Here is a 13,854-nt window from a genome sequence, read left to right as displayed (position 1 = left end):
CGCTGTAGGGGGATTTGTTTAAATTTCCTTGTTTGCAACTGAATTAGTAATGTACATGAACCATAGAATTAATCTCAACTGTATGCTGTGGGAACTGGAAGTAAAAACATTCAAAAAGAATCAGCAAACATTAAGGAGAAAAGTCCGTCAGTAGCTATTAGGCTCAGTGGTCTCAATGGAATTCCCAAATCAGAAAGTTTCAGAACTGCTGACTGCCAAAACCTATAGGGCTAGAGAAGAGGAAGCATGGCTTGGTGCCTGTCCAGCCTGCTTCGCAAAGCATCCCAGCAGCTATCGCCAGAAAAACACTACTGCACTAAACGAACCTTTCGTTTGAGCCATTGAAGAGACTCTTTCTTCTAATTCATCCCTGAAGTATGCCTAATACAATATTTAACACACACAAAAAAAGTAAAAATTGGTCTTCTGTGCTGTGCCAAGTTTACTTCATCTGAAAATAATAAAATTCACAAAAGTTTAACAGAGGTAATTTGATGTTGGTTCAGTGCCATGACGTGGACCTCACAGTACACTGACAAAAGAACAAGAGACAGGTATTTTGTATTTCTCAGATCCTGTGAAATAACACATCTCCCTGCTTGCCACACCAGTTTTCACTATCACCATTTCTACCATTAATGTCGAGGGTATTTTACCTACAATCCTAACTGATTATGCTGAGAACTTAGGAGATATCAGTACACGCAACAAAATGGCAGCAGCAAACATTACTCTTTATGTATCTACCTTCAATATCATACCAGGTTCTGTAATTACTTTAACGCAAGCCACAGATCAAATAATGGATTCCGTGAGAATACAATGAAAATATACCAAATGTGGTAAACTGCAACACGATAGTGCTATTAAGTAAACATGTCTGAAGTTGTACACTGTTTATTGCTTTACAAAAATTCTTTTTTTGTTGGCAAATACCTGATTCCTTTCGGACATAAGAAAATCTATTCTCCCTCCAGGCAGCCCTAGCTCAATGTAAGTCTTCACTAATCTTAGATCTGCGCTGTTACCTTAAAAGGAAAAACAATCAAGAGATTAGATACTGCAAAGTTAACTTGCAATAAAAGCACTTAGAATACTGAAATGAACCTACAGCACAATTTTATATTTAAACACGGCTAACGATATTCTCAGCCCTAATTAAAATTCAGTAAGACTTGGGAAGATAAACTGCAATGCCAAATGCAGTGACAAAACAGTCTGTAAAAATGACATTCAATGCAGACACCATTTTAAAAAGGCAAGGATTTAGGAAGTCATGTTTGATTTTGTCTTAGCATCCAACAGATACATAGCACTGTGAGTATTACATTCTTGAAAACGTAATTACTTTTGATAAAAGTCAATTAAAGAACTCAGAGCTAGCTTAAATAATTCAGTGAAGGAGCAAGGAATAAGGGCAAGTCATAAACATTTTCATAGAATAAAAACGCAGAGTGGACTGTTAGCAGATAAAGATACATTCAGACTGGTACCCAAGGCTACAAATGCTAGTTTAACTAGCATCTTGAAGATTTCTCTATATTAATGATCATGTAAGCTTTTGAAGAAAGAGTACCCTTTCTGCCTTAATTAGAGAACAAGGTTTTTGTTTAAATCTGTTATTAATAGGAAAGAACTTGTATGAACTTGCCATTTCATAAGAAAATTCTAACTACATGGATTTTTCTAAGGCTTCAAAGACTTTTTTTAAACAACAGGTTTTTTGGCCAACTTTTTTGTCAATTCTAGGCATGCAACAGCACTTGAACATCTACGCTAGTAAGAAGGAATACTTCTGAGTTGTTTTAAAAGTGTTTAACAAAGGCTGCTTTCTGCCCAGAGGAAGAAAGGAAAGCTATTCTGTTATTTTAATTTTTTTTTTTTAACTTAGAAATCTGAAAAATGAACAAGAAGGCTGTGCAGTGTTGGTCCAGTCCAATATTCTATCCTACTGCCTTCTTGTATTTCCTGACATTGTTAATTTAAGAAGTTTCTCAAAAAAAAGACAAAAATATTTGATGGCAAAAAGCTCTGAATATCTTAACTAGAGGGGATACTATTTCTTAACACGCACCTATGCTTTGAACTAAAATCAAGTGAATATATTCAACCTATTTAAACTTTCCGATCCTTTCAATTACCAAGAGATTTTCTCTACTACAATAGAGTCTCTGTCCTTGGAAATATTCAAAAACCCAACTGGGTTGGGTCCTGGACAACCTGCTGTAGGTGACCCCGCTTTGAGCAGGGGAGTTGGACTAGACAATCTCCAGAGATTCCTTCCAACTTCAACCATTCTATGATTCAGCAATCTAACCTTTCAGACCCTTATAAACACTTGACTGCATTTTACATATACTATTTTTTTCCTAACAAGATACACATATTTCCCTTGACAACGTAACATTACAAATCCTAAACAAAATTGTTTTGTTAGTAACTCCATTCTATTACCACGATACGGACAAATACCTGTATGACATAAAAAAATGGAAGATGTATCTAATGTGAACTATGGCATAAAATGGGTTTATGTGCATTAAAGTTTTACTAAACACAAATGTTACATTGCACTGGTTTTGGCTGGGACAGACTTAATTTTTTCCATAGTAGCTGGTATGGGGCTGTGGTTTGGATTTGTGCTGGAAACAGTGCTGATAACCCAGGGACGTTTTGGTTCCCGCTGAGCAGTGCTTGCCCAGAGCCAAGGGCTGTTCTGCTTCTCCCCCCACCCCACCAGCGAGGAGGCTGGGGGGGCACAAGGAGTCGGGGGGGGACACAGCCGGGACAGCTGACCCCGACTGACCCCAGGGACATCCCACACCAGAGGACGTCATGCTCGGCGTGTAAAGCTGGGGAAGAAGAAGGAAGGGGGGACGTTGGGAGTGATGGCGTTTGTCTTCCCAAGGGAGCGTTCGGCGTGCTGGAGCCCTGCTGTCCTGGAGATGGCCGAACTCCTGTCTGCCCATGGGAATTGGGGAATGAATTCCCTGATTTGCTTCGCTTGCATGCGTGGCTTTTGCTTTACCTATTAAACTATCTTTATCTCAGCCCACAAGTTTTCTCACTTTTACCCTTCTGATTCTCTCCCCCATCCTGCCAGGGGGGGACTGAGCGAGCGGCTGGGTGGTGCTTAGTTATTGGCTGGGGTTAAACCACACATAGATAAAATTCTTAATTTAAACAATTCTGTGGAACACATTGTCAAATGTAGCAGTACAATGTCAGATTCCCATTTCCCTCCAGCGAACCTACTTCAGAAGCATTCAGTTCACAGTTCAAATGACAAAAGCTAAACCTGACCGGTAACGTGAACTGCTATCTCATTCAGTATCACATTTCCCAGCGTACCATCTAGGCCATGAACGCAGACTATAAGATGTATTCCTTCTTCTGAACAGTCATCCTCTTCCATACTGAAATAAGGTATTGAAGAAGCCAGTTTGAAAACATCACTATACATAAATCCAGGAAGTTTAAGTTGCTTCAATTCTTCTTTAGCCTGTTGGAAACTGGAACGAAACCGTATTTATGATAAAGCAACATTTACTATTGCCAAACAAACATAAGGTCTCCTAGGATACAGTCTTCTACTGTCTTTTCGGTTTGTCTTCTATATAACTGATATCAAGGAAACTATATTTATCCAACTACTATCTTCACAAAACAAGCCAGTTCCTCAAAATATTTTTTATTGCAGCTTCCTACAGCCCCTGTGTAACAAAATCCATATCCCAAGCTCTACTCTCTTCTCTCCTTTGAACGTCTCCACAAACTCTGAAGTATTTCTGAAACCACTGAAGATGCTGGCTTAGTTCTGGTCTTGAGCAAGCAACAGCTTTGTTTAAATGCAGTAACAAAATTACAGGAATTATTACCAATCAGAAGTCAAGGTAAAGATTTCCACTGCCTTTTGATGATTGTTGCCAAACTTCAAGCCTATTTCCTAGGTCAGCAGAGAGCTGGAGCCAGTGCTGTAATTGCTCACTAGAAAGCCCCTCTGGTGATCCAGACCTCTATGTTTAACATATTATATGAAGGCACACGCTATACAGTTTCTAATAGCTGAGCTCCCCACATGCTAGGAGTTCCTTTGCGTTCCTCCCTTTCTTCCACTTCCCTTAGTTTTTTGTGTATGACCTTCCTAACTAATTAATAGCATATCAGTTTCCCTGCAGCACTTAAAGCTTTATGTTTCCTTATGCTTATTTCCCTCCTTAATCCGTCTGTTCTGTGTGATCCCTCACAGCGTCACGCTGCATCCCATCCTCTTCCGCCTGCTCACCGTTTTCCTCCCATTCTACTTTTTGTTCTCCCCAGCTTTATCTTTAGCTCATTCCTCACTAACTGGCAAGAGCAAGCCTCAAGGAAGTCAGCCTAAACAGAAAGCACTGCAGGCGGTTGGTCTTATCACTCTGCAGCAGCAGTTACTGAGTTGGTACTCAAGGCATGTTTTCTGAACTGAACGTACCAAGGTTGGCTCTCTATGGAGCAGATCGTGCCCTCTGGAATCCCAGTTATCCCACGCTCTGGGAGACTCTGCCTGCCCCAAGGACAAGTCCTTGATTTTACTCTAAGCTCCCTCTTTCTTTTATTGTTACAGAACATGCTAAACAGTCTCTGCTTTTCACCCCTCCCGCTCCAGTACCCACTCTCCAGTATTTCAGAAGCTACTTTTCTATCCACTTCTAACCTGTTTTCCTCCACCACTGCTCAATCCTTCCTCTTGTTCTCAGCTGCCCTTTACTTCTCCTGCCTGCTTGGCATTCTCCTTGTTTCTACCTCTCTTCTAAGCTTTCTTCTTTCTGATAGCAACTTTTTACCTCCAATACGACACATTAAGGTGCTGCTTCCCATGTTCAGTTAGCAGCAGGGGGTTACCAGGGACTCCTATGTTTACTGCAAAAGAAGGTGCAATCTGGGATCCCTTAGAGCACTGTGGTCTCTGAGGCGTTACATTTTGGATATTTGAATTTAAGATTGAAAAATAAGGCCATCACCTTGGCCTGTATTGCACATTTCCTTCACTTAACTAAGTAGATGGACAACCAGTTACAGAATGTTTTTGGTTTTACCTGTTTAAACTCAAAGCATACTTTCCTATGCTTGCTATTTTAACAGCTTGCATTTCATAAAACACCATTTTTATGCTCAGTAGCCATTATGACATCACTTTTCAGCCTAATGTTTATTTTTTTAAAAAGCAACATATTAGAGAAACAAAAAAATTGTGTTTTGCTTGAATTTTGTCAAACCACATGAAATTACAAGACAACTGATAGAAGGATTTCAGTGCTAACACACTTTCTATCTGAACATCTAAAATGTGATGTTACTTGAACGTGCAGAATCCACAAGCCACAGTCCTGGGTCATTCTAGAGCCTAACCATGCTTCTTTTCCCCTTCTATATTACATTAACATCATTTCTAAAAGTAAAAAAAAATTATTTTAAAACAATCACTTACGCTAACATTTGAGGTTTTGGGGAGCTTTCATACCAGGAGACAGATGAAGATGAGCTGTAGGATGTACTGCCTGGCTGTTGTGTAATTGCATCATATTTATTCCTTGAAGAACAGATAACATTGCAAGGAGAGTCTCTCAGAGAAGAGGGAAAAGACAGACAACCAGGAGTACAAACAGGAGGCACAGTCATTCCGTCTCGCAGATGTCCACTATCAATCCTTTCAGATCTCAGGGCTCTCTCTTCTGCTGAGCCATGATCCTGGTCAGCACTGGAAGCTCCATCCAATATACTATAGTCTGTTTCTTCATAATACCCGTTTTCAATCATTTCTTGATCCTCCTCTTCTTCCTCATCTTGCTGGGAAGAGCAAATAATTTGTTTTTCATATGTTTCCCTTTGAGGGCTAACAGGATTGCTGTTGTCCATAGGCCAAATATCTGAAATATCTGTGCTGCTTCGAGAGCCAAAATAGTTTTCGACAAGCCCTTGCTTTACCATGTCAGTACTACTGGTTGGGGAAGGATTATCTGTACCAGTTTCACTTTTAGCTACTGACAGTTCTTCAGTTGTCATCTTCAGTTCTAAAGGCTCATTATGTTTTCCTTCATTTGTTTTTTCAACCTCATACACTGCATTTACAGATGAAGAACCTGAAACAACAGATGGCTCACCCACACAAGCAATTTCCAAACGCAATTTAACTGTTTCTTCTGTAGTGTTAAGATGCCTTTCAAGGTCCTGAGAGTCCTTGCAGGTCGTGCCAAGGCCTGCCTGTGGGCTGTAACTTTTCACATCAGTAGACTTATCCTCATCTGAAACAACTAAGTGTAAAAGATCTTTTGTTCCTGAGAGCGAGGAATGTATAGACAGAGTTTTGTTATCCAAGTGCCCTGAAAATATAACACACTGTTGCTGCAAAGTGGTGTTTGATTTTTTACTGTCATCACATTTTGGCAAGTCAATTGCTCCAAGATCCAATATCGTTTTACTGTCACTTAGCTGGCATTCAGGTACAATAGATATCTTTGAATTCTCATCAGGTGACAGCTCATCATCATCTGAAGGCAAAGAATTTATGGATGTCAGGGATGACTGTATTTCACTTACAGCGCTGGTACTCTCAGTGCAGTGGCCTTCTATTGCATTTTTTATAGCACAGTCTGGTTTTAGTAAAAGCTGAGGAAATACTCTTTCACCATTGTATGCACTTTGCCCTTGAACATTTTCAAAAACCTGATCAGGGTTGGGGTGAGTTGCAAAAGAACTTGGTTCACTTTCTACACCGGAATCTGAAAACCTAGAAGAGGCATATGTCATGCTAACATCTGGTAATTTAGTCATGTCTCCACTTGCAGAAACTTGACTTTCTTTTGTAGAAAGAGTAGGCTGATTACTTTTCATTTTTGTCAAGACGTCACTGGTATGTCGGAAGTTTCTTTCGTGGATGTCTTCCTTTTCAAGCACTGGTTCCTGTTCTCCTGAATTCAACTTATTTCCAGATTCTGAAGACTGAATATTGGGTGTCTGCAGATTCTCTCCTTGCACTCCATCTTGCGGAAACTCAGCCCACGATCCAATGTGAACAGTTACTTTCTCCCCTTCATAGGGATTCTTATTACTTGGTTTGACCTCAATTGTCCTGACTCCTGAGGAAGCTGGTTGACCGCCATGACAACCTTCAAGTGTACCTCTGGGCTGTAGACCACTATCTGCGTGTACAGTTCCAGAACCTGTCTGGGAGATAGTAAGTCTACCAAAAATAGCTGCATTTTCACAGTGCACGGGGCTACCCGGACCTGGCTGGACACCTTCAATCTTGGCAGTCTCTTCCTCAGTTCCAGATGGCAAAAATAGAAGTTCCCTTTGACTTATTTGCCTGGTGCAGGTCTTTGTATCACAAGGAAATCCACCTAATGTAGGGTCCAGCCCTTCGTTAGCATTGTATGAAGGCCTGCCTTCTGAGCTTCTAGAGGCATCTTCCAGTGGTGCACTTTTCAAACATTTGTAGCCTACTAAGACCACAGAGTCCTTAGAGTTCTGTTTTACGACTTTTTTTGTGTTTTCAGGTTTCATCGTTTTCATGAGCTTAGTAACCTTAACCTTGGATTTATTTGCATCTTCATTTTTCCCTTTCAAAGTTTTTGTTAGCATCTTTTCACTTTCTGAATGCCAAAGGTTGGAGGCACCTGCAGGTCTTATTTTCAGTTCCGGGCTAGTAAAACCAGCTACAAAACCTTCTTCAGCTTCAAATTTATCCAGTTTATTGGACTCTGACCTTGGAAGACTCTGAACTACCAACCAGGGTACATCCAGATCTTTCACCAAAAAGGGGATGGGGCAGTGGGGGGGAAAAAAAAAAAGGATTGTTTACAACAAGATTATGCAGGTAACTGAAGCTATAAAACACTAGTAATCATAGAACACCAGGTTGGAAGGGACCTCAAGGATTGTCTGGTCCAACCTTCCCTGGCAAAAGCACAGTCTAGACAAGATAGCGCAGCATCCTGTCCAGCTGCACCTTAAAAGCATCCAATGTTGGGGAATCCACCACTTCCCTGGGGAGATTATTCCAATCGTCAATTGTTCTCATTGTGAAAAATCTTCCGTGTGTCCAATTGGAATCTCCCGTCTTTTCCATGTGACTCCTTGTAAAAAGGGAGTCTCCATCTTCTTCCTAGCCACCCTTTAAATACTGGAACATGGCGATAAGGTCTCCCCTAAGCCTTCTTTTTTCAAGGCTGAACAAACCCAGCTCCCTCAGCCTTTCCTCTTATGGCAGGCCTCCCAGTCCTTTGATCATCTTTGTGGCCCTTCTCTGGACCCTTCCCTTGACACATCCTCAAAACTCCAACTAAAGAAACATTTCTTAGAAAATAAATGCACTCCTTTAAAGCCAGCAAGAAATGTAAAGAAAAATACTCAGGTTTTACATAATTTTTGTTCATTTCTTCAAAAAGGAAACTGCACTGTGAAGTGTGTTTACCTTCAGTAATCGAATCTAAATATCGATCTTCAAAGATTATAGGCAAGGAGTTCATATCTCCGTCTAGTTCACTGCATTCAATAGGGAGGGGTGGAAGAGAACTGCAGAAGGAAGTGTTTTTGATAGCTGCACACATCTGTAGATGACTTTGAGCACTGAAAAAAAGGAAGTAGTCCTACATGAAAAAAATAGAACTATTCATTTTTATATTAACAGAAATCAGCAGTAGTTTAATTCACTTTAGTAGAAGCTGTTCTACTAATTAGTTATTTAATAGCTTTAATAGTTATTTAATAACTTCTTAAACTTCCATTAAAAAACTTCAAATCTATATTTAGAACGTATGTTTCTCTTGAACTTGTTATGCAAGTATTTTTGCAAGACAGTACTTCTACACAACATAAGGTATAGAATAATAGCACTACATGCTACATACTGTGCACTTCAAAAGGCTACTCACTGTAGCTCTTGATAGGCAAGGGCAGCTTGCCTAGGATGCTCAAGACAAAAGAATGCTTCTGCAAATCTGCGCACCTGCAAGATCCAAATAAAGTTAGAGCTTATTTTATATTATATACAATTTTTGAAAATCCACAAGCATTTCTACACAGCAATGTTATTAACTTTTATGTCTTATAGAGAGAGATACTTTTTTTTTTAAAATGTTCAGTCTGAGTGGGAGGGAAAAGGATGCCACAGACAAGACTAGCGACTGAAATGAGAATTTTAATTTCTGCACTGGATGACTGAGGGGAATTATATTAGATTCAACTGCCTGCTAAAAACTTGATTACCAAGAAATCAATCATCCAAATCAGGCTCACCTGAAACAATAACACACAAAAATATTATGAGAAATTTCAATGAGAAGAAAGGCAATGACTGTTTGATGGACACTCCTGAACGTGCTTGAGGATTACTTTCAGAAGTAGAAACCCATTAGATATTCTGCAGTCTCAAAATACAGAGAAGTATGTGTTTCAAACTTTCCATGAATACTCTTTAGCCCACAGTAAACTATTGTGCAAAAAAAATGTTTGTAAAGATTTTGACTGCAAATGACAAAGACAATAAAAAAATCTATGCTAACTAGAAGCACTGTATTCAAGACTTAATTGTATGCCTGAAGTCAATAAACCATACAATACTAAAATGGTATTTTATAACATAGGGGAGCATATTTTTTTTAATCATCAAATACATACTGTGGAAATAGTGTGACCTATACAGCAATTTACTACAAATAAAAACATAATCAATGTATTGAAAATGCAGTATCTAGAAAACCCAACGTTAAGATTTTGCAAGATGATATTTCTCATATTTCCAGTATTATAAAAATATTAATTCAATCTAGATGCATTTTTAGAACATTCATTTTTGCAGCCGCCCAATTACCTGCATCAAAAAAAAAAAAGGCAATTCAGTGCAGTATGATAGTATCTTGTTTGTTGTAACAACACATACAAAAAAAGAGAATGTGCTGTACAGTGGCTGCTGGCAACTGTTTGTGCATTAACGGGCATAAACATCAATTTGTTTATATCAATTAAAATAAAATTTCTATCCCACTTAGAGACCACATATGTGGCTAATCTACTTAATTAATCATTTATTTACCAACCATCTCCTGGCCCCCTACTTCTTTATTTCTTCAGTATACCCTGTGTCTTCCTCTTAAGTTATCTAATTCCCCAAGCAGACCATGTGAGTTTGCAGTGTAGCTGGTGGAGCAGATATCAGACCTAGTTCAGTTCCCTCAGCTCTTTCACTTCACTCAGAGCTGTGGCCAGCATCAGCATCCACATCCAGCCCGAGCAGAGACACGGCACTAGGAGAACCCTGTGCATTCACTGGCAAACATCGGACTCTCAGGACCACGTGAACTTTTGTTCAGAGATAAGCACTTGCACGGGAGTTAGCTTTGCCTCCCGATACACTGCCCAGTATACTTTGAGAGAGTACCGTTTGGATGAAGTTTTATATTCTGTAGCTTCTACTTCTTTTTTTTTTTTTTAATAAATGAAAAACTGGGAAAAAATTGCTCTAAGAAAAAACAAACAACCCCAAACCACAAACATTAAACCCCCAATCTCTCTCTAACCTGGACTAGAAGCTGAAAGTCCTGTCCCAACCTCCCAGAATTCATTTTATTGTATTACAGAAAATTAATCTCAGTCATAACATCATCCATGAATAGTCACATAAACTGTTTTGAAGTAAAAAGAAAAGACTAAATTCGATACTTTCTTGTAAATGCAACTTCCAGTCTCAGCAGTGACCAGACATACACACAAAAGACCTACCCGCTTTCCATCAGAAATTATGTTAGGAGTTCATGCATACACATGTGGGATTAGAATCAATGTTCCTAAGTAGTCCTCTGCGTTTTCCCAGCTGGCTTTTCTAAACAGACATCCACCTTCCAAATACGTGATTTTGTCAGAGCTAATCCCCAACCTCTCCCTCAGAAAGGGAGAAGACTGTTATAAAATAGACTTAGAGACAATTTTACAAGTTAAAAACTAGATTTTAGAACAATTGATCATGAAGAGTGGACTGGTTATTGTTCTAAACCAAGCAATTAAAAAATAAATTAGAGCCTAATCAATCAGGTAAAAGGAAATAAAACGGTAACAGGAATATTGCCCAATTAGTAGATGTCTGTCATTCAAGTCAAGAAGAGAGCATAAAGCTGTTTCCCAGGAGGCAAGCAAGATGGTTTTGACTTCAGATGCAAGCAATCACTTTACCACGTAAGGTAACTGCCGTTACATGGAGAACAGATCTTTAGAATTCTGCCATTCTCTCAAATAGAAAAGGAAGGCTTTTTTTGTTTGCAATAAATCTCGTTTGTAATTGTTTAAGTAATTCTAGTGCTTTTGAAGAAAATCTGATTACCAGCTCCAGACAGCTTTTAGCATAATAGCAACAGTATAAAACTAGTTCAAAGCAAGCTCCGAAAGCCCACATAAATCAATATTAAGGACAGAAAAAAACCCAAGCCAATAGTAGTTTATTATGTTTAATCAGTGCTTAACTTATGGAAGGACCACGACATTTGCTAGGATGCTGCTAAACAGGCTCTGCAGAACCAGAACAACTACAGGTTGGTGCCAGGGACTCTGGTGGTACCGACTTGGGCCGACCCTACAATGACTTTGCAGGAGGAAATTGTATCAGCTACTCCTAGTCCCTACACACTTCCCAAAATTACGTTTTTATGGTCCTCCCATTGTAAACAGAAGTGGAGGTAATATCAGATAGAAAAACTGCTGTGGAACATATATTGATTGAGTCCCTGCACATTTACGAGTAGCAGTCTGAGATCTTAGTTCTTAGTTCTCATATTTTAGGACTAATCAAACTGAAAGAAAGAATTTTGGACCTACCAGAAGATGTCACTATGGAACAAAGAGGTGAATTAGTTCAGTGTGCAAACTTTTTGTAAAATCAAATAACTTATTCTAAGCATTTTTTTCAATAAAACGCAGTTGTAAACTTTATCAGTGTGATAATGTAGTTGATGGATGTTCTAGTATACCTAAGTGTTCCTGATTCTTTTATGTAGCTTTATATTCCAAGTATTTGAAAATAGTTAAATATTTAAATATTTAAGTAAATGAAGTAAAAAAATAAGTAAAATTATTAAAATAATAATTTTTAAAACTTAAAAATATATTATTTCATTATAACCTTATTTTCTAACAACACTTCAGCAGAAATAGCTGTTTCATAAGCATCTACACAAAGAGGGTGAAAGTCCTTTGACCAAATTCAGATGACAGGCATTTCTAGGGGGTATTTTAACACAAATATCTAAACCAGTCAGATTAATGACTCTCTAAAAGAGTTCATTCATCTTAGTTTAATACTAAACTTTCCCAGGGATGAATTTCCCATGGAGGGTATAGTCTGTAAATATTGCAAGATGAAAAGTTAAAATCCAGTTGTGAACGTATCATAGCATCGATTTCCAAAATAGAAATGATTATTTAGAAGAATAGAATTTTGTATAGTGCAAAAATTTTATTCCAGAAAGGACAGATATTCTCTCAAGAGGAGAATTAGTAGGTCATCTCTCAATCTCAACTAAATTCAGTAACCAGAAAACCCGCATCATTTGGTATGTGCGGATAACGCCTCTAGTGAAACATGATCATTGTAGGTTTCCCAAAAGAAGTTTATACAAACCCTCAGAATATAAATTCTCCAGAGATTATTAAGACAAATGACAAATTATTATACTAAGCACTGCAAAACAGGATCCAAAATCAACAACCAAAAACACTCTTAGAAATGACAAGGCTCAAATTTACCATCTCTTTTTAATTTAAAGGTTTACTGAATTTATGGATTGCTGGCTCCTGCTCTACTGCCATGTGGGAAGCCCAGTGGAGCTATGGTTTCTTATTTATATTTTAATTACCTATATTTGCAAAGTATTTGCACAAGCTCTTCACATCTTGGAGTACAGAAGACAAGTGTCATATTTGCAAATTAGTGTTTGCAAAACTAAGTAACATCACATTGCTGGTTGTCTGTAAGTTGGCTCAGGTAAAATTTCCTTCCTGATGCCATATTACTTGATTCTTAAAGAATCAGCCTGCTTGCTCTTCGCTATCAGGCCCTAAATAAAAAGGTAAGTTTAAGATTACCCATGTCTTGAATCTCCTTTTCAGTCTTTGATGTTTGGGTACATAATGAAGCATCCAGTAACTGCAGAACTCAATAAGAAATAGCAATTAGCCACTTCTTTCAGAAATAAAATAAGCTCAACTGTTTCAATTATAAGAAGGGTCACCTCTGAGCTCAACTTAAAGAAGTTTATTTATGCATAGTGACGTATTACAAAAGAAGTGGGCATAACAGCAACTCAAAAGGATAATCATTAGCAGTATCTTTTATTTAAAACATTGGAGCACTAAAAGTAAAAATATTCATACTTCTTTTGGTTTTATTAAATATATACTGGTACAAACACTAACATACCAGCAGTTGAATGCAAGTGCAGGTTAAGTGAAACAGTATTCTCATTTCATACCTTCCACCAGTTAACTTGAAGGATTCCAGAATTCATATGAAAAGCACAGAAAGCTAAGTAAGATTCATAGATAGCCAGTAAAATGATCACACTTTCCTACAGCTAGCTCGTCTAACAAATAAGCCTTGTGCTATTTCTGAAAGATTCCATTTATTCTCCAGAATAGGCCACTTCCACAACAATGATTCCTTCATCAAACAATGTGATTTATCAAGTCTGTACATAAGACCACAGCCCAAGTATCCTTCACAGGTTTCCCCTCCAGAACCAAAAGAGAAATGGTTTTGATGCAAGTGACAGAAATGCTGGTGAGACAAATCAACTCCCTGAGAACTAAAGCCTTAAAACAGACTTTGTT

At 38.4% G+C, this 13,854-nt stretch overlaps 1 protein-coding gene across 5 annotated transcripts in view; it reads right to left on the bottom strand.

The window, feature by feature from the left end:
- Positions 1–13,854, bottom strand: part of FAM135A (family with sequence similarity 135 member A) — an 86,237-nt gene that overhangs the window by 19,442 nt on the left and 52,941 nt on the right. For all 5 annotated transcript variants that reach the window (XR_012653015.1, XM_075046435.1, XM_075046433.1 and 2 more), the window contains 5 exons: positions 8,913–8,986; positions 8,453–8,607; positions 5,468–7,784; positions 3,352–3,512; positions 937–1,028 (listed from right to left, as the gene is read on the bottom strand). Coding sequence is in view for 4 of the 5 variants with exons in the window: in XM_075046435.1 (XP_074902536.1) it covers positions 937–1,028; positions 3,352–3,512; positions 5,468–7,784; positions 8,453–8,607; positions 8,913–8,986 (2,799 nt within the window). In the remaining variant the exon portion in view is untranslated. The remainder of the gene's footprint in view (positions 1–936; positions 1,029–3,351; positions 3,513–5,467; positions 7,785–8,452; positions 8,608–8,912; positions 8,987–13,854) is intronic.

This window comes from Buteo buteo, chromosome 15 (genome assembly GCF_964188355.1).
Source record: "Buteo buteo chromosome 15, bButBut1.hap1.1, whole genome shotgun sequence".
In the NCBI taxonomy this organism is placed as follows: Eukaryota; Metazoa; Chordata; class Aves; order Accipitriformes; family Accipitridae; genus Buteo; species Buteo buteo.
This window is presented reverse-complemented; position numbering and strand designations above follow the sequence as displayed.